The 26,034-nt window shown below is 51.2% G+C and overlaps 10 protein-coding genes and 1 non-coding gene across 11 annotated transcripts; 3 read left to right on the plus strand and 8 right to left on the minus strand.

The window, feature by feature from the left end:
* Positions 1–863: 863 nt before the first annotated feature.
* On the minus strand, positions 864–2,404 carry BDP81DRAFT_455021 (uncharacterized protein; the record flags this gene model as incomplete). The annotated part of the gene is made up of 4 exons (XM_060593019.1): positions 864–1,607; positions 1,676–1,781; positions 1,840–1,996; positions 2,062–2,404. The coding sequence occupies 4 exons, from the start codon at positions 2,402–2,404 to the stop codon at positions 864–866; spliced, it is 1,350 nt and encodes a 449-aa protein (XP_060438705.1).
* Positions 2,405–4,683: 2,279 nt separating this feature from the next.
* Positions 4,684–6,203, minus strand: BDP81DRAFT_465783 (uncharacterized protein; the record flags this gene model as incomplete). Its single annotated transcript, XM_060594319.1, has 3 exons — positions 4,684–4,725; positions 4,791–5,734; positions 6,170–6,203. 3 exons carry the CDS (start codon positions 6,201–6,203, stop codon positions 4,684–4,686), a joined length of 1,020 nt encoding a protein of 339 aa, XP_060438706.1.
* Positions 6,204–7,089: 886 nt separating this feature from the next.
* On the minus strand, positions 7,090–7,790 carry BDP81DRAFT_399952 (uncharacterized protein; the record flags this gene model as incomplete). Its single annotated transcript, XM_060588623.1, has 2 exons — positions 7,090–7,349; positions 7,406–7,790. 2 exons carry the CDS (start codon positions 7,788–7,790, stop codon positions 7,090–7,092), a joined length of 645 nt encoding a protein of 214 aa, XP_060438707.1.
* Positions 7,791–8,613: 823 nt separating this feature from the next.
* On the minus strand, positions 8,614–9,889 carry BDP81DRAFT_399953 (fasciclin domain-containing protein; the record flags this gene model as incomplete). The annotated part of the gene is made up of 3 exons (XM_060588624.1): positions 8,614–8,893; positions 8,945–9,713; positions 9,775–9,889. The coding sequence occupies 3 exons, from the start codon at positions 9,887–9,889 to the stop codon at positions 8,614–8,616; spliced, it is 1,164 nt and encodes a 387-aa protein (XP_060438708.1).
* An 83-nt stretch (positions 9,890–9,972) lies between these two features.
* Positions 9,973–10,604, minus strand: BDP81DRAFT_142371 (uncharacterized protein). The gene has a single exon (XM_060581853.1). It carries the CDS (start codon positions 10,512–10,514, stop codon positions 10,056–10,058), a length of 459 nt encoding a protein of 152 aa, XP_060438709.1. The 5' UTR covers positions 10,515–10,604; the 3' UTR covers positions 9,973–10,055.
* A 1,366-nt stretch (positions 10,605–11,970) lies between these two features.
* BDP81DRAFT_142367 (cyclin ccl1) lies at positions 11,971–13,589 on the minus strand. The gene is made up of 3 exons (XM_060581852.1): positions 12,763–13,589; positions 12,401–12,709; positions 11,971–12,342 (listed from the first exon to the last, which is right to left on the minus strand). The coding sequence occupies exons 1-3, from the start codon at positions 13,318–13,320 to the stop codon at positions 12,085–12,087; spliced, it is 1,125 nt and encodes a 374-aa protein (XP_060438710.1). The 5' UTR covers positions 13,321–13,589; the 3' UTR covers positions 11,971–12,084.
* A 680-nt stretch (positions 13,590–14,269) lies between these two features.
* Positions 14,270–15,710, minus strand: BDP81DRAFT_333666 (BAR domain-containing protein; the record flags this gene model as incomplete). The annotated part of the gene is made up of 4 exons (XM_060585688.1): positions 14,270–15,100; positions 15,170–15,285; positions 15,349–15,519; positions 15,584–15,710. 4 exons carry the CDS (start codon positions 15,708–15,710, stop codon positions 14,270–14,272), a joined length of 1,245 nt encoding a protein of 414 aa, XP_060438711.1.
* Positions 15,711–18,731: 3,021 nt separating this feature from the next.
* On the plus strand, positions 18,732–19,540 carry BDP81DRAFT_440704 (uncharacterized protein). The gene has a single exon (XM_060591539.1). The coding sequence runs from the start codon at positions 19,174–19,176 to the stop codon at positions 19,489–19,491; it is 318 nt and encodes a 105-aa protein (XP_060438712.1). The 5' UTR covers positions 18,732–19,173; the 3' UTR covers positions 19,492–19,540.
* A 3,469-nt stretch (positions 19,541–23,009) lies between these two features.
* On the plus strand, positions 23,010–24,760 carry BDP81DRAFT_142496 (uncharacterized protein). The gene has a single exon (XM_060581855.1). The coding sequence runs from the start codon at positions 23,173–23,175 to the stop codon at positions 24,685–24,687; it is 1,515 nt and encodes a 504-aa protein (XP_060438713.1). The 5' UTR covers positions 23,010–23,172; the 3' UTR covers positions 24,688–24,760.
* Positions 24,761–25,959, minus strand: BDP81DRAFT_142495 (glycosyl hydrolase). Its single transcript, XM_060581854.1, has 2 exons — positions 25,844–25,959; positions 24,761–25,658 (listed from the first exon to the last, which is right to left on the minus strand). Exon 2 carries the CDS (start codon positions 25,575–25,577, stop codon positions 24,834–24,836), a length of 744 nt encoding a protein of 247 aa, XP_060438714.1. The 5' UTR covers positions 25,578–25,658; positions 25,844–25,959; the 3' UTR covers positions 24,761–24,833.
* BDP81DRAFT_t348 lies at positions 25,708–25,796 on the plus strand. Its single transcript has one exon. It is a non-coding gene; the product is annotated as a tRNA-Val (tRNA).
* Positions 25,960–26,034: the final 75 nt, after the last annotated feature.

Genomic DNA, 26,034 nt, shown 5'->3' on the forward strand with positions numbered 1-26,034 from the left:
GGCTGTGCTTCCCGGGACGCTGATCCTAGGAAAAGTAGCGCCCGCAGTAGCTGCCCCAGTAGGGGGTGCGGTTATACAGGTGTACAAGCAAGTCCTAGGAATGGCAACTGGCCTCGATGACTGCGAGCCCAATATCCTAGGATGTACATATGACTAACTAATCGCATGCAAGATGATTCCTAGGATTCGCAAGGTGTGGGCAGTACACACTGCTCATCTGGACCAACGAGGCAAGCAATGAGGCAATACGACTGGTATTGACGGTTGGTTGGTGATGTTGTGGTGAAGGTGGCTGCGGTGGGCTGGATCAACCAGGAGGTGGATCGGGCAGCTGGTGCCTGGGGCACCAGCCACTGCCTCAGGTATCCACAGTCCCACACAAGGTAACCTCCTAACTACTTCCTAGGATTAGAAACCTATCAAATTCTTTACCGTTCACCAAAACAGCAACCTGGGATCTGTTCCTGGGAACCGTTCCCAGGAATAGGAGACCCTTGCCAGCACGTCATTCCGGAAACGGTTGTTTGAAACCTAGGACCTCAAACATGATTTCAACATCACCAGGTAGAGCATAGCCTCACTGCTTACTCCAAGCCTCTCATCAAGCCACTTAGAGTCACTTGTACTTCCCCACAGCCACGCCCTACCCTCCAGTTGGCCATGGACATGGTGCAATTAGAAGCGGCCGCAGACGGGTGAGTCGTTGAGAGAGGCGATCGCACTTGAACAACAGAGTGTGATGCCACTACACCACGCCGGCTGATCACTGTTCAGGTTGTTAGAAATTCAATTCTTCTAAAAGTGGACTGGGGGGACTCACTAATGAAAAAGATCATGACCGCGGCGATTATGAAAAGACAGAACTAATCAAAAGTGTTAATGCAGTGGTCCATGTTGTTGATGTTTCGGTAGATGTCCTGTCGCGTTTTGCCAGCTTCTAGGATAATCGCTGTAAACTCTTCGAGGCGGATATCATGACTTTGACCATCGCTTAGGGTGGTGAAGACCTTGGTGGCTTCCGGTGTACGATGAGGACCGAGAATTTCCTTAATGTCATTCAGAGTCAGGCTCGACTTATCTTGAGCGACACAGGAGAACCAGATGCGCCTTGCAAGTGCAGTCGCCGAGTCTTGGTTTCCCCAAGCACGCTCTATGATAGCGTAAGTACTCGCTGGACGCATCCAATGGGCATTGGGATCGTCGGAAATGAAGTTTCCAAATAGTCCAACCAGCTTGTAGCCGTCAAGACCTAGTCGAGCAAGGTAGCTTGAAACCCTCATTCGCTGTTGCTTATGGCTTCCGCCGTTGGCATTGCGGATGACCATGTCCTCCTCATCGAAAGTGCCGCGGTGGACGGGTTGAAGATATGTTGATGCGTCGAAAAGTGTAATAAGGGCATTCTGGATGTCTTTCGTGCGAGTAAGCTTGGAGTGATTTGCTCGATAGTGGTAGTGCACGGAGATGTAGGATATCAATAGCTTCTCGACAATATAGAAGGCCACCCAAAGGGTAGCTGGTTCTAAGATGTCGGCCACAACATCATCCCAAGCAAATGTGTTCGAATCCTTGTTGACGTTGACAGCAAGGAGTTCGTCTGTGTTGATGCACTGGAGGCACGGAAATGGTTAACGCCGCCACGGAGATACGACTGACTATAACTTAAGTACTAACTTACAGCGGCAAAGAAGATAAAGGTCACAATAGTGGTACCTAGAAAGCAAATCGGGCGGCGCATGAACTTCAAGATTCTCCAGTACCTCTGATGAGAAGAGTTGATGTATCTAGGTAAAATGAGTTTAAACGATTGGTCAGGCTTTTGGTGGCAACTCGTGTACTGACCTTGCAATAAACCTAAAAATGTACGGCAAGCCGAGTCCCAGGCAGTCGAAGATAACGGCTGCCACCCATGTGACCTCCAACCATAAGCTGATGTAGTAGACTAGGTTGCGATACTGTTTGTCCTGAATTGACTGTGACGTGGAGTCTTCGGCGAAGTCTGCATCGTTGCTCAATGTGATGAGGGGAATGAGAAATGCGATGAAACGACGACGACGATTATACAGTATCGAATTGCCCACCAGAAAAGACGTTTCTGTAATGAGCTATAACGGTGGGCGGCAAAGGGAGCGGTGACGCGTTGATGCTCCCAGAGTTTTGAAGTCCCTCTGTCGCTGGCGAGGCCTTGTGTTTCTACCCAACTCTTCATAGCGTGGTGCCCTGGGGAGACTTGATCAGGCTGGGAGGGCAGAAAAGAGGTTGAGGGAGGTACAGCAGCCGTAAAGCTGGGGCAAGATGAGGGAGAAGCAGGAGGAAGCCGGGTATCTGGAAGCACACTTTCGACTTGCTCACTTGGAAGAGGTTTTCGATAGCTGGGAAGCAAGCTGCCATTAGAACCAAAACCCATTTTGGGTTTCTCTGATCACATGCAGTGCATCTGGCAGGAGAACATACGGAGGCTCTCAACATTTTATGAAGTGCAGGGTGTCTTTTCGATAGAATATGTCTGCCTGATGTCGGCCATTCGGTATTGTTGGAACAGCAAAGGCTGATAAGGAGTAATAGGCAGGTACCATGGGCTGGCTGGCACCTGCCCTGGGCGAAGTGGGACAACTGGCTTAGTCATCACGGCCGGATAAAGGTGGGGCAACCACACAGGCCGTCACTACCTACTTCGACCGACTCCTGCCTACAATGTAAGATAGAACAACAACAAGAAGAACAAGCAATAGGATCACCAACAGACGAGTGATAATTGCTACCACTATTTGTCGTATACGACCCCGTGAACCAACATATATAAATTGTCTAAAGGTGATGAGCGTGTCTGATTCAGCTCTGAGCAGCATGGTAAGTGCTCTGATGGCGCGTACCGCAACTATCATCATGATATAATCATCCCATCCGAAAGAATGCTGTGTGATCCAGCGAGCGTAGAACCGGAAGATTACGAGAAGCCAAGCGGCGACTTCAAATGATCGCAGTGCGTAAAGAAAGGAAACCTGTGACCGGATGGGATCGTTACAAAAGTCGGCCTTGGCTTTCTGTGCCGCTGTTGACGATGGAAGTCAGTAAAGGATTGACTGATGCAGAGTGGACAACTCTTAAGTGGCGTGCATGCAGCATACCTATCCCATCAATAGGGGCACAGCCCGCCACAGCGCAAGTTTCAACGTGCTTGTAGAAGTCACGTTCATTGCAAACACAAGTCTGATTTGTGACAAGCCGACATGGAGTTTTCTCAATCTCCTTGGCAATACATTGAAGCTAACAATATCAGAGGAGTAGGCTCAAACTCTCAATTTTGGTTTTTATTGAACATACCACGCATCCGGGGAAACCGGGACTTGTGTTATTGGATGGAATTTGACGTTGGGCAGTGGATGTACTAGTTATTATGGCCAGAACCCATAATCCTGTAATCCTTTGGAGCATCGTAGTCGCGCCCAGTCAAATGCTAGGTCGATGAGGTTGAGGCCTCAATACTTTCTTTCTTCACATGGTAATGGCGGGTACAGAAGGGTTTATATGCAGGGTCCATCTACAATCAGGGTACACATGGAAGCTTTGGGAGAACAATATGAAACCCTCGGGTGGTGGTCACCCAAATACGAGCTAAGATTTCCGATGAGTACAGAGTACCTATCAAAAAGTTGATGTTTGACGCCCGTGCAACTTCTACTAAGGTTTATGTCGACCATCGGATCAACATCACTGGCCCCAGACCGCGTGGGGTGCCGGTGCCCGTGGCTCTGGACTACCTTAGGTAAGGGAATTTTCTTCGCCCGTGGTTCGTTTCGAGTGGAGGAAGTCTCTCTTCTCTTCAAAAGCACTTGGGAACCGACTGATTCGGGATTTTAGGTTCATAAATGAGTTTCGACAAGTTCAGACGACCATGGAGCGCTTCCAAATTCTCCGCATCTCGCGGGATTCGACCAGATTGACTCAGGGGATGGGCAATCCCCGATTGTTCCTCTGCGAATGAGCCCATCCAGCGAATACGTCTCATACTAGATCTGGCATCTGTTCATTGATTCGGCATTGCCTTAAGACTCCGTGCAGAAGGACGCTGTGCGACAGGGGCCGTTCGTAGAGAGGTAGTCCGTTATTCATTTAATCGAAGAACACTCAAGCGGACAATTTCAATCTTGTCAAGGACGTGTTACATCCGCCACCCACTCAGGGGCTCTGGAAAGAGTACTTATGCTTCGAAAATCAGGAGATTTTGGAAATAAGCTCAACTGTCAGTCGGGGCCACTCTTACAATCATGGTCCGTGACAGGGGTTGATCATTCTGATTGCCCCATTACTTTATTCCTTTCTCGGGACTCTCTGCCACTGTGTCTGCATAGCATTGCCGCCGAAACAGAGTTTTCAGAACTTGCTTGGACGTTTACTTCCAGCCAATGACTAAGTGAGTGGGTGCGAACACAGTCATGTTGAGACCGTCTCCCTCTCCACAATGACTTTGACCGAGTAAGATTGTGTGTCCAGTTGAAGTAACACCGAAATCACCGACTTCAAGAAGCTGAGCCAGTTAGCGAAGATTTGAGGCCCCTTCGAAAATCTTCCCCATTCTTAGATATGACGATTTGTGCCTGCTGAACACCACGAGAAAACGGCGGAAGATGCCCTAACGCCTCGATGAGGATGGAGAGCAAGGAGCAGTATACCGCATGGCTGATTCTATGACCGTCGTAGTCCCTTTCGACAGCCTTTTGGGCGAGCCTAACAGCGGTGAGTAGGTGCGGGAAGGAGTAAACCCCTATGAGTGATGTTGAGCAAGCAGGAACGTCTCCGTTTAATTGTAGATCGCATGCCTCTGAAAATTGAGGCAAGATGTAATCTGTCTTCAATCCGTACTGAATGACGTTGAAAATTTCACATTGCGCGTCTTGCCTCAATTTCGTAACTTGGCGCACGAGGTCCGACCGATATGCGTTTTCGAGTGTATCGACCACAATCAATACTCCTAGCCAATACTCAAGACTCAATTGGAACCAATGCAGTCGGTGCTTTGGATCTAATAAGTTGAGGCGTCTTTGACAGGTTTCGAGAAGCGGATGAATCGAGTTCTCCCATATGTCGAGGGCATCAAGTAGCGATTTCCAAGTGAGTTGAAGGGTTGTCTCATCCACTCCCTCCCTCACAGCTTCCTTGAGAGATGTGATGGTTTTGCAGAAGTACAAAATTCCGACTGCCGCACCTGAAAATATTGGGCAAGCATCTTCATCAGTGAGTTCTAACGTCCCTGCCCGCCACCTCTCAATCTTGGGCTGGAACGAGCTTTTGAGGAAGGCCCTGGCTACAATCCATACCGGCTCTAAGCAAGCTCCTTTCAGCCCGGAGGTCAAAGATGACCTCAAGTTGGACACTAAAGAGTTCGCGGTGTCCCATGATACGGCTGCCCAGTATATTCTGCTCTCGAGATTGAGGAACTCGGTGGTTACGTGGGTTCCCACACGCCCGTCACGAAGGTTCTGAACTTGGGAGAGAGCAGCATGGAGGCATACTAGACCACTGATGCCATCCGAGTTCTCTTCTTCAGATATACCTATCGGAATAGGAGTTTCTGAAAACAAATATAAAGCCAGCACTGATTGGTAAGTCACTCGAGTGAGAAGTTTAAGCATGTTTCTCCTCGCAATGCGCCAACTCTCTCGAACAAATTCCTCGCTCTGCGTTTGATGGATGTGGCTGAGGGTTTTCACGAATGGAAGCCATCTTGCTGCGTATGCTTTTGTGGCCGTGTTGAGAATATCGACGATCAGGTCAACGGATGTCGACGTTCGCACCGGAGTCCCGAGGACGAACGTTGTTCCCTGGTGGCCTGTGGCCTTGCTCAAATACAAGTCAAGTCTGCTGAAGATTTGGGAGCCGCAGGCCCTGACGCCATTGCTCGCTTCGCTACTAAAAAACGCCGTGCTCACTAGATAGAAGCTCGAAAGAAGGTTCGAAGACTTCATGAAACAGACGAAGGCTGACAGAGGATAAACACGACCCTGCTGGTACAACAGTGTCTGCCGTTTGATTCGAATCCTGACAGGCGGCACTCGTTGCTGATGGTGGCATTTGCGTTCCGAAGCTTGACCCCGTGGTCTCTGTGCTGGCTCTTCCAATCCACTGGGTAGCTCCTTAGTGCAAGTCTTCTTGGCTTGTTGATGAGTCTTACCTTGAAAGAGCAATCCTGACCTCTTGACTCGCATCGTGAGCATGATCCTAGCCAAGTGGTGCTGCGAGGCCTATGACCACGACGCGAAGCGTCGCAAGCAACGCGTGACTGACGACAAGCATCGCAGCTCGAAAACTGTGTCCTCTTCTTTGGTTTCATCGTAGCGGCTATCGCACAGCATGAAAACACCAGAAAGGTCCAGGACTTTGGTCCGGTGGGGGATTAACAAGGCTCGGGTGGCTGGTCAAACGATGGTAGTTGGTCTTGCTTAGAAATACAACGTCAACCAACCAATGGCGTATGAAGTATTACGGGTATCTCAAACACTGGAGGAGCCAAGGTGAAGGAGAGCACCCAGAACCTCTTGCAGCCGCATTTTGCACTTTTGGACACACATCTTATTTTTACTGTTGGAATAGGCCTACATTAGGCAGCAGGAGGTTGCTGCCGCGGTCCGTTCCAGCCACGGTGGTCCGTGTGGCTCAGCCACACGAGGGTGGTATACCCCAGACTTCCTGCCGCCGCTGGCACCTGGTTAGACTTCCACTGAAGAACAACAAGAACAAGCAATATCACCACTACAGTCGGTGATCGTTGCTACCCACGATACTCGAGTATTTTCCTTTTCCACCTGTGAATCCAACAGTTACACTTCATTGCATAGTACTGGTTATCCATCAACTTTCCCGCTGTGCAGCCTGGGAATTTAAATTAGTCCAGTAAGCCGGCCAGCAACGCTCGTACTTCATCTTCCGTAAGCCCCTTCACCCCTAACAGGTCCTGAGGTCGTTATCCAAATGATCTGAGAAGTCACAGCCATGGCCACTAGTAAAAGATTCACAAAAGCAAAACTTCAGCATAGCAGCGTCAACATCAGCCTCCGGTCCCTTTTCTAACTCGAGGAGGCCCTGTCGCCGTACCTATTCCGTGTCAATGCTGATCGTCTCCCAAGCCTTTCCATCAATGTCTTTGGCGAACCCAATTAGCTGGTTTTGAGTGAGTACCGCCGAGTGAACGTAGACGATTCGATTCGCTGTTTGAGACTGGTGCCGAATGACACCCAAGACGGCAGAAGCGACATCCTCGAGGGTAGTAGCGCTGAAAGGAACATTGCCACCATTGTACAATGTCGCTGTATGCTTTTCCAGATTGAGAATCAGCCCCATCTGGAGACCCCAGTCTAGAAAGAGTCCATTCGCAATGGCAGTAAACGTGAAAGTCGGGTTCGACTCTGACATCTGTGTTGTGTTGCAACCTTTGGCGCGCACACGGGCAGCTGCGCGCAGAGAGGGTTGGCAGAGTCCATGCCGAACTCTGCCGGAATGAATCTATTTACCCCAGCTGCGACCGAAGCGTCTATTATGGGTTTCTGGCTGCCTATGGCCAGTGTAGCAACACACGATATGACAACGTCGATTCCGAGAAGAGCAGGATGGAGGGAGTCGAAGGAGGTGAGGTCGACTACTTTGATGGTAAGGTTGGAGTGTGATGGCAAGGCAGAAGCATTGCCACCGATTCGGGACAGGACTGTGACGGTAAATCCGGCGTCGAGAAGGGATTTCAGAATCGGTAGTCCGAGGTTGCCTGTTGCACCGGCGATTGCAACGTGGAATGAAGACATTTTCAACTTGAAGGATTCTTTTGAGTCTACGAAGATAACTCCGATGGTCAGAAGCACAAGAGCTTGCACGCTTATTTATACAATTTCAGCCCTCCATTGCAAACGATGAGAGACTCGTGGCAAACACTCCTTGCACCCTCTCATTGCATCCCCAATATCCCGTTTGTTCCTTCGCGCTTCCAATTGACCCCGAGATCGCTTCCGATACGGGTTCAGATGTGGATACAAGGCCGGTTCCGTGCTTCGGCTCCGGTGCGCGGTACCGAAGCTTCGGTTCCGAAATACTCCAGCGAATAGGCGATCATCCAGGCTCCACGTTGACTGACAAACAAAAGACCGGGGATCGAAAGCCGATTTCTGCGTGTCAATAAAGTTCCTGTGCTGAGGTTACACAACATTTGTTCACATTGTAATTGATATGAGTCCACATCTCAGCACCGACAATGATTGAGATGCACTGCTCGATACCTGTATATAACTCCTGACGTAAAGGTGAAGGAAGCTGACTGGCTCCATGTTTATTCACTGACAGAGTAGTGGGATATTTCGGAACATTTGGCTTGTTCAAAATGTGGCTTATTGAAGTGAATAACCTGCTGTCGTCTACTTCGCGTATTACAATCCTCCTCGGTTTGTAACTCCACAATTCTCCACCATCTCCGTCATAACCTTTGGGGTATAGTTGATCAAAAGAACGAACACGGGCTACAACCCGTAAGTATCAACTTCCAGTAACGTAACAATCCTTCTCCACCGCGTCCACAACCTCTTTCCTGCTGAAGATTCTTCCCTTTCCATAACTTTTGTCGCGAAAAAATTGCACTTAAATGTTCATGTAGGCAGCCATGCCACCAAAGAGGGCAGCGGCGCCGACAGCAGCGGTGCGCATGGGACCAGCCTCAGTGCTGGAGGAGGTGGAACGGACACCACCACCGTTGTTGGCACCAGTCTCAGTGGCAAGCGGGGCAGTAGAGGTGGGGCCGGTGATGCCGCTGGTGAAGGGGTTGCTGCCGTCGGTGGCGGTGCCAGCGCCAGTGTACGCGGGCATGCGGGTAGAAACAGTGGTGTCGGGCTCCACGGAAGTGTTGTTGGGGTTCAAGACGCTGTAAATGGTCAGAGGAATGATACGTAGGAATATGACTTGAAGACTTTACTTGTCAATGACGTGAACGACACCATTGGCGACGAGGACGTTGGGAATGAGAACCTCGGCCTCGTTGACGTAAACAGTCTCATTGATGACACGAATAGTAATGTTTCCGCCGTTGAGGGTGGTCAATGAAGTGTTGGTGATGTCAGGGCTGTACAGGACAGCGCCGGCGACGACGTGGTACTGGAGGATGCTGGGCAGCGCGGCGGTCAGGTTGGCGGTGAGGTTTCCAATGGAGCGGAAGGCCTCGTTGTTGGGGATGAAGATTGTCAAATCCTTGGCGGCGGTGAGAGCAGGGCCGACGTTTGCGGCTTGGACAGCGCCCAAAGCAGCAGTGAGGTTGGCTGCCTGAAGGGTGGCGGGAATCGGCTGGGGAACGCTCAAGACCTTGTCAATAATATGAATCGTGCCAGCGGTGAAGTTGACGTTGCCGGCCGTGACGGTCGAGTTTTCTCTCAGGGCAGAGTAGAAGGTGACGTTGCCTCCTACAGTCTGAGCCTGGACGCGCTGCCCGCCGGTGATATTGGTGTAGGTCTCGTTAGAGAGCAGGGTGGGAATGAATTGGGGCTCTTCGGTGAAGTTGGAGGCGTAGTAGGTGCCGTTCAGGACGTGATACTGGAGAATTGCGGCAACGAGGCCGGGGTTGGTCGCAGCACCCTGAGCACCGGGGCTTGCGAGGAATGCCTCGAGGGCGGCATTGCTAGGTGCCAGGATGGTGATGTTTTGTGCTTGGGAGAGAGCTTCGACCAGAGCCGGCTGGGTACCGAGAAGCGCTGTGACACATTAGAGAACTGCATCTGAGAAGGGCCGATGATGAAGGAAGGGACCGCTTACCTGTGAGAGATGACAAGCTCGAGTTCTGAGAAGCCAGAGCTGCCGTCAAGCTTTGCGTGCTCTGGGCAAGTGCAGCGCTGGCCAGGGCCAGGGGAAGAATATTTTTGACCTGCATGATATCTATTTGGTGTATAAAGAGCTGAAGCTAAGGTGTCGAAAAGGCTGGGTATCAAGACTACTGCTAATTGGAACTGATCGGGATGGAATAACAGAGAGAATTGGTGGAGGAGATGAGAGCATTTAAGGTAATGTGGGAGCTCCTCGTCGGGAGTCTACACGAATCATGCCAAACACCTTGGTGAGCTCAGCCCAAGAGTGATCAAACCAATCGCGTCGTCGTGGGTTACCAGATCGAGCCAAATCAAGCTTGTTGCCCAGGCTGGGTGAAGAACTAGGAGGCCTGCCGGGCTTTTCGTCCCCAGACAAGGGTCTTGGTCGACATCACGACCGCGCCAGGGACTGGGACCTTGAACTGGACCGGGGCAGACACGCAGAACGGGGGGTGGAGAAGCCTCCTTAGCTCGCGAAAGAGCACGACGCTGGCAGACGACCAATGAGCTGTTCAACAGGATCGCCAGCCGGGTGCCAAGTCGATCGTGAAGTCGTTCTTGGCCGGTGTATGCGCCAAGGGGGGATTTGCACTGGCCCAGCAATGATCGAAGCTCGACAACATGGCAACCATGGTCCAACTCGCCTGCTCGCGTACCAGCTACTGTGCCAGTGCTTTCATTGTCTTGCATACAAGTCGAAAGACCTTCCAAGAGCCATTGCTAGCAGTCAGTGACTGCAGTCGTGCAGGCATAGACTGCTGAGCTTATACGGACCCCGTGATGGAAAATGGAGAGGCATTTCCCGTCCGAACATGCGATTCCGAGTCCCTTTGCGGTCAGATTAGCATTCTGCCGACTGATTTCACGAAGCTACCAGAAAAATGCGGAATGCCAGGGAACCGCCTGGCTGCTAGAAGCCTGGGGGATTGGAGTCAAGGACGCCATTGACAGCAAGTCGTGTCTTGGAAGTTGCGTAAGCCTGCGCCCGACTGGCGCAGCTTGGGTGAGGGGGGAGTCAGAAAAAGTCGATGTCGTCAGGATAGACCGCTTAGCGCCATTGAAGACGGGAGAGACTCCGATGGCGCCGAACAAACGAGCCGTGCCATGCTGGTTGGTATTCCTGCTTCGTATGTATGCCGGCGGGCTGGCAACATGGAAATCCTTGTTCTTAGTCATGACTACCTTTATTACAGCTTGTAATCGTGTGAACCGCGCGAAACCGAACCTATAGATATTCAAGGGCATGGTTATGTTAGGTACTCGTCTCATGCTTTGGCTTACTGTAACCGTAATCTGTCATTGACTCTAGACCAGGATCGTCGAGCGGTATCTTTCCATCGTCGACACTTTCTACATGTCTTGTCGAGACGAGACACAATTCGAATAAGAAGGGGAAGAGAGGTGCACGATTGTGTAGCACTGCAGCCGCTTCCCCGCAATATCCAGGAGGAAAATCGACCCCAATGCAGGGCCAGTCGGGCCATTCCCATTTTCCCCTTGGGTTCGCCCTAGGAAGTGTCTCGTCTCCATGGTGTGCCAGTCGTTTGGTGAGGTGTTCCGGTCAGACCCCAGCTTTCATTGAGACACGTATCCGCGATCGGTTTAGTGCCATTGTGAAAGCGTGGCCAAGCAAGCGACATGGGGGAAGCTCCTTGGAACCCAAGAGCTCTAAAAGCCGGCTGTGCCGACTCCAACACATTGCGTTATAGCCATTGACGATAGTATCATGGACACGGTGCGTCATCGATTCACTTGACAGATCGCAATTTTGGCGCTTATTTCATAAAGTGAGCCAATGGCGCATTCCTCTCCCTGGGAACCGTTGCTTGGCGGTTGCACTTTCTCTAGCCATGCCCATGTTAAGTCGTCCTGAATGCAATAGAGTTGACCCCGTTGAGGCCTCCGCTTATGTCTAGATGAACCACTTCTCGGTGATTGTTCCCCGACTTGCCCAAAAGCGAGGGGCGCACGCTGGCGCGTTTCGAGTTCGGGAATTTGTCAAGTCTGGGCATCGCCACGTTGAGGTTCACCATCGTAAGAAGCGCGATGGGTCGTGAGGAAAATATTGGGTATCTCTTCGTAAAGCCGCATTGGGCCAAGTCGTCTGTCCCGCCATCCTCCGTGGCCTTGGCGAGTCTTCGCCTGCACACCCGACGCCATTGCGCCTTGTGTATGCGAACTTGCGCGCGAAGTCTCCTCGCGACAGCTAATGATGCTACCCGAGGCAAGAAAACAACAATGTTATCCGTATGCCTCAGACTTAACCCAAAGCTGGATCAAACACGTCGTCACCTTCCGTAACCTTTCGTCGCTTGGCATCTCGCGCCTCGTTTCCGCCGAGCACTCCGCCGTTACCGCCGAACACGGAGCCGTCTCCTTCAGCTTTCGGCTTCCCCGTATCCTTCTGCGAAGCCAACTCTCGTCGAGCTTTTTGTAGGGCCACAAGATCTGCACGATCTGGATCTCTGCACCTTTTCAGCTTTCGTATCAGAGGCTTGATCACCTTGGTCGCCTCAACCTGTCCCTTTGTTAGTCTCACCAAAACTCGAGTAAGGCAACCTCCGAGATCAACATACAGTTCCCCAGTATTCGTCCAATCTCTCGGGCTGTTCAGTCGCCAGTAGCTCCCTACACGCCTCGATCGTTGCCATGACCTTATCCCGTATCTCGTGTCCAGTGAGGTCCTTCTCGCCTTCGTTCGAGGTTCCGTTCTGAGTGGGGCCAAAGGCGCTTTGAACGAGTTTCTCGGCCAGCCCTCGATCAGCTAGAGAGAGCGCAGCAAGCATGATCTGGCTTGGGGTATAGTGGAAGTACGCGTCTGTGACGAGAGAGCTGAACTTGAGGAAAGCGCGAGCACGGAAATGGGCGGCATCGATTCGACTTTTCTATACATCTCGTCAGAAGAGTGCAGCGTTCGGGTACCGGGTTCACGACGTACCTCAAGGTCGGCATGCCGCCGAAGTTCCAGGATAGCTCCTTCCAAGGCGCGGAACGGATGCCTCACATCGAAAGCGAACCGGACTCCTTGACACAGCAAGAACTCTCCTGCCAGAATCTCTTCCTCGGTTGTGTTGGGGAACTTGTCGGCCAGTTTAGCTAGGCGGGTGTACAGTCCCTCAGCCTTGCTTCCGAAGAACAGGCAGGTCTTCAGAATATCCTGAGGCGGGTATGTCATGATGGAGTTCGTGACGTAGAATCGACGCAGGAAAACGGTCGCAGTCGCTCTAACCTCTGTTGGAAGTCCACAGAAGTCCGCTGCTCGGATCAATTCAACGGTGAAGAACTTGAGCAACTGGGTCTCCTCGGAAGGTGTCAAGAATTCAGGCATCGACTCGGCCGCATCTAGATCCACGCGTTTCGTTTCCACGAGACGGCTGATGATGTTTGTTTTCGCCAGGAAGTTTGTCTGTTCTCGCAGTTCCGCTAGCTTGGGCGGGGAAAATGACCACAGTCGATACTGCGTCGAGAGTCGGTATCGCGCATCTTCGGTTGCCATCGTGGCAAACTGGCAAGTTGCGAGCGAGCGATCAAATTGAGTGTACTTTCGAATTTGGACGTGAGAAAGACGAAGAATATGTTGATGCGCGATGTGAACAGAGTGCCGATCACCCAGGTTTAGGATTGAGGTGACGTTCGTTGTATTGTATGTCGTCGAAACGAGGGGTGGAAATTGGTCGATTCAATATCAGAATCCCCAGATCAAATGGCAGGAACAAAGCCCGTTCACCTTATCGAAGCCGATAAGCTGAGCTCCGCTGGCGGGCGAGCAGGCACCGGGGAGCTCGAGCCACAGACGACGCACGTGATGTGGCTCAGCCGACATTTCTTGTTCCTCGGGATTGTGGCTTGATCAACTGGTGGCATTCTTACATCCATTATCGGTATATAAGCTACAGTACAGAGAAACCAAACACAAAGGGCCGGTCATCGATTCAGAAAGTGGGTTTCAATTTTCATCGGTCTACTCTGCCGGATCATCTTTGCCTGGCAAAGATGCAGGTCGCAGTATGGAATATCACCTCTTGGCGACAGCAAAGCTCTATTGAGCCGGTCTAAGGACCTGGGCCTCACTCACCCTGAACCACTTCATAGTGCAGATATCCACTACGCTTCAGGCACTCAGGATACTGACTACAGCAAGTTTACTGCCGAGTAACGAAGAGGATAGAAACAGAATCCATGCTCAGTATCTGGAGAATCGAACCCGGCCATCTCTAATCAATACATTCTTCTTGTCAGAAGCTATGCGATGAGGGAACCAACAGTTGCGGATCCAGCCCACGGATATAAACACGCCAAAACGCCCTGCTCCTATCGGGAGCTCGTACACCCCAGCACGGAATGAACAGTCTATTGATGCAAAAGGACCCAAGGCAAGCATCGCACATCGCTACGCCCCGCCCACGGCCGTCTTCGAAAGAAGAATCTCAAAAAGCGGTGTATATCTAGTACCCAACCTCCCGCTTGGCGGGAACTGGGGGCGCCGGCTTCTTGGCTCGGCTCGGGGGAGGGGGCGGAGGTGCTTTCTTGGCTTGAAGGTTGCTCGTGCTTCGGGTCAAGCTGCTTCCCATGCTAGTAGCCGGGCTTGCACTTCGGTCGTTCCATTCCGGACTGCCGCTGCCACTTACTGTGTGGTCATCGTCGGCAAACACATCGCTAGCCATTGGTCTGCCGGTAGGTCTCAAATTTCCACGCAGAGATCCAATGTGAGAAACAGCAGGCACTGGCGGAGTAGCAGCCATAGATCGTCGGTCGGTCGCAGCTGGCCCCTGGAACGTCTGAGACCTACTGATAGACGGCCTTGGGGTTGTGTCGGCCGACGCGCCAAACTTGACCTCGGATCGTTGGGAGCGGATGGGCATGCGAACAGGCATTGGTTCCGGTTCCTCCTCGACCTGATTGTTGCGGCCCGGGTTGTCGTTGAACGAACGGGCCGTGTTGGACCGCCCGCGACCGTTTGCATAGCGACGATCAGTTGGCGACGGAGGCGCATTACCGCCCGCCCAGTTCTGGCGCAGTCGGCGAAGCTCTTCTGCGCAGCGTTCGTGGTAGTTTAATTCGGCGTCTAGCAGACCAGTCAGGTCCCGAACGTTGTCGGTCTCTGCGTCCTTGATGTCGGACATGCGTCGCATGACGTCTTCGCCAGCTTCTTCGTACTTTGCGCGGGCAGTACGGAGCTCTTCCTCGAGACGGAAATCCTCGCGCTTCGTTTTTTGCATTTTGCTGATAGCTGCATCGTAGGCCAATCGGCGCGACTCGAGCTTCTTCCGTGCGGCCTGGCGGAGAGTGTGTCAGATGGGATGGGCTGAAACCACGTCTGGACGAGCCATGACGTCGGTACGTACCTGATACTCTTTCATCATAGCCAAAGATCTTTCGACCGAGACAAGCCAGTTATCGGTGACTTCTGAGGCGTAGCTTTCCTGAATACCGGCGAGGCGTTCGTTGGTTCGACCAAGAGCTGTGCAGTATGTGGTTAGCGATGCTTCGCAAGGCAGTGCATAGGAAGGTCAGCCCAACTTACAGAGCAGACAGGCGCCAAATTCGGAGTCGGGCTCGAATTCCTCGCCATGAGAAATCATCATGCGACCAACAAAGGCAATAGGAAGGCCTTTCTCCTTGTCATCGAAGGCCTCGCCACGACGGGCAACCCATTTGACGTAGGTGTTTGTTGACTTTTGGAGTCTCTCCATTCCTAGCGCAAAAAAGTATTAATATCTCGTTGGCGAACCGGCTGTCTGCGGAGAGGCCTGACCTACCGTCATATCGCAATTGCATCTCCATTTCCAAGTTTTTGAATTCGTCCGTCTGTCCCGTCTTGGACTCGGATCCCATCTTTTCGCCGGCCCATTGGAAGGCGCGGTCGAATTTCTTGGTGAAGTTCATCTTGGCGGTAACAATATGGTGTGCTGGGAGGGACCGTCGGGAAGCTCTGCGAGAGTGGAAGGTGTCGATTTAAAGGGGGGTCAAGGTTCTTCGACGGTCGACGTAGTGATTAGGGTGACAAGTCGAAGATAAGTTCGGTCGATGCCAGCATTCAACGAGTTATTGTAGAGAAAGACGAACGGGGCGGATTGACAAAAGTCGTTGCGAGAATCGTAAAGGTGTGAGATGTGTTGAGCGAGTGAGTGGACGGTGTATGACGAAAGATGGAGGATGGTTCGGTTTGAGAGAGTGAGCGCAAGACGAGGTCTTGAGAGCAGATGAAAAGAAGAAGAGAGTGATGGAAAGGGAGCAGTGGCAAAAAGATATCAGACACGGTCGATAATGCAAGGAGCAGGGATGAAGAGATGTGCCGTCAAGCGGAAGAAGCAGGTGAAGAAGGAGGGCCGTGGAAGGGGGTGTGTGTGGAGGGTGCTGTGCTTCGTACAGACAGACACTGCTGGAGGGATGGGTTAATAGAAGATGATTTCACCCAAAACGGGACGAGGAGGAGCGAACGGTGGAATCGGTGGATGGATCAATAGTCTCCGTACGGTTTGATATACGGGGTAAACCGTAAACCGTCTAGGTATGAACGTCAAGAAACGAGAGGCAGGTGCGGGCTATGCAGCAAAGGTTAATTCGCAGTTTTGCGACCGTACTGTGCAAGATACGACTACTCCGTACACTACGGATACCTTAGAGATAGAATGGAGCAGGTCGAGGTAAGGTAAGGCATGCGTGGCAGGAAATGCGTAACTGTCCTGATGGGCGTCTCAATGCTCCTGTCTGTCTTGTGGAGTGTCACGGTGCGCGCGTGTGTGGTGGGTGGTTTTACTGAGGTGGTCTTGCTGTTCTGTTGCGGGAGGTGGGTTTTGGAGGCGAGCTAAGGCGTGAGCTAAGGCATGCAGGTACGTATCGAGTGGGGTGGTCGGGTGTCACTCCCCGGGAGGGAAGGGAAGGACTGGAAAGCTTGGGGGGAAGGCAGGAGGGAAGGGAACCACTGGGATGTCGAGAGCGGAGAGCACGAGACTGGACGTCACGGCAAGGTCGGCGGCCAACCTCAGTTGGCTAAGGTAAAGTAGGTAGAGGGACACGTCCGTATTCCAATTCAGAGTTTGTAAAACGTATTTCAACTTTACTTGGTACGGATACCTTTTAAGTTCAAAGCTTGAACAAGCAGTGATTCCATATGTTGGGTGACTGCCCTTCTTGCCCATATTTCCTATCACTAGGCTAGCACATGAGGGCACATTTCCTTGATTCACACATGGAGCCACCACACCTCACAGTACTCCGTACACGAATTGTTTGTTTCCCAGTTCCTTCCCTTTCCCATCCAGCCATGCTGCCATGCATCCTTAGTTCCTTGCCTTTCCACGACTGACTGGGAAGGGAATCTGGGACACCAAAAAACATGGTGAGCCGCTGGGGGAGCATGGCACAAGGGTGGGCCAGAAAATGGAAATGGAAGGGACCACACTCAACCGCCGAGGGGCGAGGGGGTCGGGTGGGAAGTGGCCCCACTCTCTCAGGTTCGAGAATGGAAAGAGATTGGAGGCGGGGTATTCGTAAGTACCTTCCAAAGTGACCAGGCCGTGGCACAGCGGACGCTAGAAACTTCAGGTTCGGAAGGAAAGTGGATGGCCTACCTTACCCCAAGAAAACGGGTAGGTACTTCCAACTAAGCCATGGATAGGTGCGAGATGTAGGTATTTCGTACTGCATCTTTACCAATACCTACCTCACCGGCCAGGAGAAGACGAGAGACAATGGTAGGTAGGTAATCTTCACATTGAGTACCTTACCTATCAAAAGTGTCTTCTAAATTCTGCAATAGCCTTGTTACCGAATTCGTGCAGAACAAGACAAGGTAGCACGAGCAGGACGAGCAGGGCCTGGATCGTGGCAGGTGCATTCACTAATGCACACCCCGTCTTCGAATCGCAAGCTTGCAGGTTTTCTCGGCGGTTTGTTGGCTGTTGGAGATGGCGTTGGGTGGTTGGCCACCGCCAGGCTGGTTGGCAGCTGCAAACCGGACCGTCGAATCTGGAAATTCTGCACCAATCTATCCCGACTCCCAACACTGTTGCTGCACCCTGGCAATGGAACTTGGCGGGGAGAGTGATTGCAGCCGGCTGCAGTGCTGCACAAGGTGGTGGAGGCATTTATGATTTAGCCGTACCTTACGGACAGTCATGACATTGCACCTTGGATATGTAAGGTAACTTGGAAGACGGTCAACCAGGTAGGTATCTTTCTGACACCGGCAGTCCTCCCAAGTCGTCCCAGGCCATTGATATGAAGGGAGTCGAGGGGGGCCCCGATGTGGGGAGGTCTTGAATTGCGTGTCACTATCAGCAACTTGGCCAGTGGAGGCATAAAATCCGAGGGAGGAGGGGCCAGCATTTGAGGATGCAATTGACTGACGTGCCTTCCCTTGACCTTTTCGGTACTTGCCTCCAGGCTCCAGGTAGCAAAAGAATCAGACATTGAGCAAGCAGAGCAAGGTACCTTGAGCAGGTACGGATAAGGTCGGGCCTTGCTCACACATTATATCCAGGTAAGGTAGGCACACAAATAACTTGATGTACGAATACCTTCAACTTTGGACGGGAAGGAGGATGTCAATACCTGGTAGGTAGTGTACAGATAGACTAGAGGCAGGTACGAATAAGCCCTGTGTCTTTCTCCCTGCCGGCTCTCCCAGCCCAATGGCTTCCCGAGACACTGGAACGTCACGACATCGGGGCAGGCAAGAACGATTTCCATTCTAAAGGAGGGAAAGGGCCCGGACCGGGCGAGCCACTTGCCTCAATCCGGCATCACCTCTCACCACCAAAAGTAGTGGACATTTCGGCTTGTTTGTCAACTGAACAGCTTGGTAACCAACATGCAGTCTTGCCTGCGAGATTCCCTTTCCGATGAATTTTCCGTCCCCTCATCGGTCAAGGGAGCGTCCATTGCCAGATGAACGCACTCACACCACCCATCCGACATTTTATACTGCGATTGCCATTGGCTATCCGTCGACTAGGTATTCCGTCGAGTCTACTGCATTCTACTGCATATTCGACCTCAGAAGCCTTCCCTGAACGCCCCAGGGATAACGCCAACGAGTTATACCCGTCCAAAGCGCCCTTCTTGATTCCTTCTTCAACCCTTGGCCGCTGCCAGTCCGAGCCTTTGGGCCAATAACATCTACGAAAACCCCTTTACCGTTTCCCAGCATGTTTGGTTTCTCCAGACCTATCTCCAGAGCCCACAATATCGTCCCTCGTGGACCAGGACCACTCCAGCTCCTCACAGTCTCACACACTTGCCGTTACAATTGGGGTCTCTTCGGGTACTTGATGGGCTGCCGCGTCGACCACATCTTCGGCGCCGTGTCGCGGGACACGTCGATTCAACACCACTCATACAAATAATGCGCTATCCTCGTGCCTCCCGCCGTCTTCCGTCGAAAGTGCTGGCCTACCCTAGCGCTGGCTTTTTCGCGCCGCTTGTTGCATCCTTCCAATCATCCGCTACGCTTGTCGCTCTTCTCCCTTATGGTTTGAGACCAATGACCTGTCAGCTGTCAGCCAGTCAGTCTCAAGATGTCCCGCGGTCCACACCATTAACGAGCTGGGATCCAGGAACACGACCGAGACTTCATCCACACACCGTGCCACCACCCACACGGAGCAAAGGCTATGCTAAATCGAGACAGGTCGTTGGGGACTGGCACGACTGGGTTGTGTAAAGTGCGATAATTCATGCCTGTTTTCTCTAAGTATAGTGTTACCCTTAGGCACTATACTAAGTATCTATATTAATTACATAATAAATACTATATTATATTAAGGGTTTATGTCCTAGCTTTTTAGCCTATTTATTTCTATTATAATTTAGCACAGACCATTTGCCTCTTTTAAACTTTCTTTTATTAATTATTATTATTAATTAAAGAGGGCTAACTATCCATACTTATTATTTAAGCTTTTTAATAATAAATAGGAACATTTTCCTAATAATACTCGATTATTAAAAAAATATTCAAAATAATATAATGCTATTTAATGAACTTAGGCGTTTAAAAGTATAAGAATTTTAATATAACTAACTTATATCTTTTAAAATTAGATATATATATTTTTACAACTTTCTCTATTATTATTTAAAATAATTTATAATTTAATATAAAACGTTTTATATAATAACTTTAATTTAATATAGTTTTATTTATATTAAAAAGATAAGTCTTTTACTTTATTATTTGCTTTATTATTCATATTACGTAAGCATATTATATATCATAATAATCTATAAGAGTTATAAATTAATATAGATATTGACTACGTAAGCAGCATTGATTATGTAAGCTCACGTGAGCGAAAGAAGGCACTGGAAAATAATAGAATGCGCTGGAATTTACTTGAAAAGTATTAAGTATTACAATTACGCATTCACTTAGGTATATGCTTATTAATTATGGTATATTTAGTTATCATAATTAATAAGTAATGGAATATATTAGTGAGAGGATTTTATGTCTATATAAAGGCATTGTTTTACCTACTTAAATCTTTTATTAAGCAAGCAACTTTTTATATAGAAATGTAACTATATGTTGTCTTTACATTTATGAACCTCTTTTATATATGCTTAACTACCTCTATATTCATATATTCTTGCTTTTATATAAATATTTACTTTTTAATATTCTTTTATAAAAATATTACTACCTATTTCTTTAAGCTATCGTGGGAGAACAATATACATATATAAATATTAAAAGATAATTTAAATATTATAGTTATAAAAAAAGTATAAGGGCTTATAATCAATATAGAAAAAAAGATTGATTTTTTTATAAAATACAATAATTTATATTTATTTTTCTAAATATAGTGTTGCCTTTAGGTACTATATTGAGTATCTATATTAATTATAGAATGAATGCCATACTATGTTGGGGGTTTGGGTCCCAGCTTCTCAGTCGGACCACACCAGTCTCCTATTCCTCCCTACCACCTACCAGATCCACTGTTCTCTGCAGCGCTACGCTGAGGGTCCAACTGGCAACGAGGGCCCGAGGGGACACATCGGAGGTCTCGTCCGGGCGCTGCCTCCAGCTCTTCCAAAAATCCGCTTCCTAGCCTCGCCATGTCCGTATTTTGCCCAACGTTGTCGAAAGATGGCAAGTCAAGGGGACTAGAACACACAACATGTTTGATGGATTCTTGAAATCGGCAGACTGGACTATTAGCGAGCTTATCCAAAAGCCAACTTGGAGAGGCCTAACCCCGGCTCATCATCGAGACTAATATTTTACGTATGGCAGGCAGTACGCACAGTCAGCTCTCGTATCCGATACTACTCTCTCTCTACAGCCCCTCAACGCCGCCTGCCAAGTGCAGCGCATTGTGTCCATCTCGGGAGGTTGAGCTTATTGTGGGCTCACTGGCCTCACATCGCCCTGCTTTCCTTGATACGACATCATACACAGGACGAAGCGGCGTCATGCTACTCACTCATCTAGGTATTCCAAACGGCGACGAAGAAAGGCATAAGTTACTTTGCCAACACTCGTGGGCCTCACGTGATCGACCCTGTAACTAAGGTACACTAGCACGACTAGCAGACGATGGACTCGTGAAGTTATCCCAGCCAGTGGCCCAGACCATTCCACGCCTCCGCAGCTACGCAGCTAGAGCCGAGAAACAAGCGCAAGTCTTCTGGACGCGTCGCTGTCTGCCATCTGCCGGCTAATGTACCTCAAATTGTATCACGGCCCTCGAGTGCAACTCATGCCCCGCACTCTGCCCGTTGGACATCCCGGTGCGAATGCGGCTCCGTGGGACAGGATCGGTCTCACGAATGAAAGGACCACGCTCCCACGACGATCTCAACGACAACCAATGCGTGGCCCAGACAAGCTGCCCCTCTTGGCGCCTGTGTCGCTGCATTGGACCGGGTTTCGGCCGTGCTCAGCGTTACTGGGGCCGACAACAGCCAAGACGCCGTTTCCATCTTGCTTCAAACCGCCTACGCCGACCATCTGTCCACGTCTTCCCTTGATTTACACCGGGACTTGACCAAACTTTGTTTTCGCCCTAGGTCACTTGACACGAGCTGGACAGCTGTCGAGGGTGAAATTGCAAGGCTGTCCTGGTTGCTGCTGGAGGAAATTGCCAACCGCCCAAGCAATATGCCTCGTGCTTTTTGTCGAATCAGTCCCTCACAGTGTCTCTGACTTCGACGAGTTGACCGTCCCTAAAAACCTGCTGCCAATGACGCTCAACAGACTCACGGCCACAAGTGGCTGGACAGTAATACAGAGTGACTGGCCTGCTGGCAGACAACAACACATGCACGAACTATCCCAATCCGATATCAGATGCCTCGGTGACGAATCATCTACTCGACTTTTGCTGTCTTCCATTGATCGGCTTCCAGATAACGTCACATTCATAGGTTCTGAGAAGCTCGTTCCGTTTCACTTGGGTCCTGCTTTAACGTCGACCGTTTTCTTTTTCAGTTACCGTTTGTTTCCAGTGAAAGATCCCTGGGGCGCGCCCTGGACCGGAGCTCTGTGGGTGCTATATCTCATGCATTGCCGGTTAGCGGATCGTCTGTCTGGGACATGTCGCTCTCTGAGCTCATGTTAGCGCCGCAGATCTCTCAGCCTGCAACTTTCAAGCACCAGATGTGCGGCGTGCCAACGTATTCGCAGTTACCAGCTTGACCTTACCACCGGCGCCCGGCCTCTGTTACCGACGGGACACCAAACAATGCAGCAACATGGGCGCCCGTCTGTCTACTCAGTGCCAGCCTCACTGTCTCAGTCATGCCGCACTGGGAGAGTCGCTGCATCGCTGAAGCTTCCCGCGACTGCGCCTCAATCATTCGCCAAATTTGGCCCGCTGCCGCTGGGATCAGGCCGGCGATCCGGTAGAGACTTCCAAGTTCCATGCCCGACCCTTCCTCACGCCGTTCCATCTGCCCTGCGCTGATGTTTGGAAACTCACTGGTGGCATAAAGAATCCCCATGACGAGGCCAACGAGGCCCATGCCATTTCGACCTCTGGCGTAGTTATCAGAGCACTCTCATCTTAGCGCGCCTACCATCCCAAACAAGCCACGAACAGCCGCGTCTTTCACTCATTTTACGTTTGCTCCGAGCCTACGAAGCCTACCTACGGTGGCAGACGGGACTCGGGAGTCGAACAAAGGGGGAGGAGCACTGTGGCATCTTTCGCTGACGAAGGGACCTCCTCCACTATGGTGGCATGACGACATTTTGGCCTTCAGTTGCTCGTATCATCAGTCATCCGTCCAGACTCCAACGTCGTATGGGAATTGAGAGCTCGGAAGTTAGAACCCGCACCCCTGATGCTCTCAAAGCAACACACAACAACCTTCAGCCTCAACGCCAATCATCATGTCGGAAATAACATCACACTCTTTTCCCTCGGCCTTTCTCGACCATTGGATTCACTCTCTCAAATCGAGTCGTGGAGAACAGCTCAACGACTTTCCCAACTATTACGTTTCCCATCCCGAGAGCTTGGCGACAACATGTAGCCTCAAGTCTCTCACCGTCGGCAACGGCGCCACTATCTACAAAAACACCCTCCTCCCGGCCATCTTGCTTGCGAAACACGAGGTGATTTTGGTGACGTGCTTCTGGGCTCCGTCCGATACCTTGAGTGCCATCAAAGAAACCCTGGAACTCCTTGCCGAGCGACGTAGAGAGATGATCCAAACGTCCGGCGAGGATGCCGTCGCCCCATTACGCGTTCGCATCTGCTTCTCGTCGCGTAGCTTCTTCCAAAAGATATTCCATCCGTGGTCGCGAGACGGATACGCGTACCCAACCTCAGCGTGGCCAAAGCTCGGATTGCCCCCGGACACCACGCTCAAGGCGGCCCGCATCGATCTCACCGTCAAGAGCCTATTTTTCTTGCCCTTCAGCGTCATGCATCCAAAGTTTGTCATTGTCGACCGCAAGCGCGCTTGGATGCCCAGCTGTAACGTAAGCTGGGAGACGTGGTTCGAAGGTTGTATTGGGTTCGAGGGTGCAGCCGTTACTCAACTGGTCAAGTTCTACACAAACGTCTGGGAGCGCGGCGCCGGCGAGCGAGAGATCCCCGACGACCAAGTTGAAAGTCGTGGTGAGGCGAACCAGGGGCTAGGCCAAGTCGATGAAGAAGACACTGGGCGAACTGTTCCTCCCGGTCCACCTTCGGACGACGAGACCGCGTACCGAAGGCTTAGCCTCGCAAGTCTACCACCTTGTCCGACCATGATCTTACCCTCATCTCATCATTGGTACCCCAGCTTCCGCTACATTCCTGTCTGGCGCCGCACCACGGCTCCTACCACTCCTCTCAATGCGGCTCTGCTGTCGTTATTCGCTAGTGCCCGAACCGACATTGATATCGTGACGCCGAACCTGACTTGTCGGGCTGTTGTCGATGCACTCCTCGAGGCACTTTGTCGCGGCGTCAGCGTCCGCATCAGGACAAGCAAGAATATGATGTTAATCGAGCAGCTCGTTACGGCTTGCACAACGACGGAGTGGACGCTCAATTCGCTCGTCAAGCGATACAGCCAAGCCTGCGCAGAGTGGGGCCGGAAACGGTCTGTGGACGCCGAATCCCATTTGCAACGGCCAGGCCGCCTCGACATCTACTACTACCGCCCGAATCTGCAGGCGACGGCGGTGCGGGATCCAGAAGAGCCGGTCGTGTCGCACTTGAAGATGACGCTCGTCGACAGGGAATACCTCTTACTGGGCTCCGGCAACCTGGACCGGGCCAGTTGGTACACGAGTCAAGAGCTGGGCATCCTGCTCCATACACCCGACTTTCAGTCCGACATTTGGTCTGAATCTCTCGAGTCTAGGATTGAGGTCCGATTCAGCGGAGAGCCCGGCGACGGGATGATGGGCTAGTCAGTCGTGTGTTTGCATACACTGTGTGTGCTTCTGATTCTGCCTCGTCTTTAGATGCCTACTTTAGATACCCGCGCCCCGTAATGTTTACTGATTCATGACCGACGGCGCCAAGCGTGTGTCCTTCGTCTCTCACTCTTGGCAAATCATACGTCTGGGATGACTTCCTCACGACGAGCAGTCCAGAGGATGGCCCTGAGAATCTGTCCAACGAACCATTCGTCCTCATACGCCTCTTCATAGTGGCCCAGGGCTGTATAGAACGATCTCCCACCGTCGAACTCTTGACACCACACAAGCGGGTGATCGTCCCCCATAGAGCCGCCTTGGAAGCTTGTCGGGTCGCCCCGAGCCAGGATGTGGTTGTCCTTGTCCCTGGGGTGCGACAGAAAGTTGTACCACTCGTCCGTCCACTGTTTCCGGACATCATTACAAGCCTCCGCCGGATGGTTTCCGCCTCGCCCTCGCATTATGAAATGCCCCGGATCTTCAATGACACAGGTGCCCTCTTCGGGCGGCGGATGCTGGTCGAAATGCGCGCCGACCAGCTTGCCGTACCAATCATCCTCCCTTAACCCTGAGGCGGCAGCGTGCACCCCCACGAATCCGCCGCCCGAATTTACGTGGCCCTTCAAAGCCGACAATTGCTCAACATTGAGGAACGTTCCGGTGCAGTGAAGGAAGACAACCGTCGCGTACGTTGCCAAGGATCGAGGGTTGATAGAGGCTTCGGCGTCTTCGCTGGCGTCGACGGTGAAGAGTCCCGTGTGCTTGCCAAGGGCTTTCACGGCGGAGACAGCCGCTTCAATGCAGTCGTGTCGAAAGCCAGAGGTCTTGCTAAAGGCCAGAACGCGGAAAGGCTCCCTCGCCGGCTTAGGGTTGGGCGTCATGATGGTCGTTGTGACTGGTGTCGTCGTCAGAGGAGGATCGTGATAGTGGGGTGTGGTTTGGCGGGGTGAGTGGGGTTTTCTCTGCTGACGCTTCTTAGCCCTCAACATTTTCATCAATCTTCAAGTCACCGGCTGTGTGTTCTAGTGGTCATGATTTCTCGTTCACACTATGTGCACAAGATCCCGAGAAGGTCGCAGGTTCGAGCCCTGCCGCGGTCATAGCAACTATTCTTTTGATTTTTGACCATATCGAATCCTGAACTCACCTGAAATGAAGTCTTTTCTTGGTATTGCGGTCAGATTCGAGTGGTGGGTGTACCTTTGTCGTTGATGGGGACTTTGGCTAAGTAAGTTTGTAATGGCAAACTCAATTGAGGATAATGCAAGTAGTATCCTTGAGCGATCAGCCAACCTCCAGGTCTCTCGACGTTATTGACTTCAATTATTTTGTAGATAC

Source organism: Colletotrichum phormii (assembly GCF_030913505.1).
Source record: "Colletotrichum phormii strain CBS 102054 chromosome Unknown BDP81scaffold_33, whole genome shotgun sequence".
NCBI classification, from domain to species: Eukaryota; Fungi; Ascomycota; class Sordariomycetes; order Glomerellales; family Glomerellaceae; genus Colletotrichum; species Colletotrichum phormii.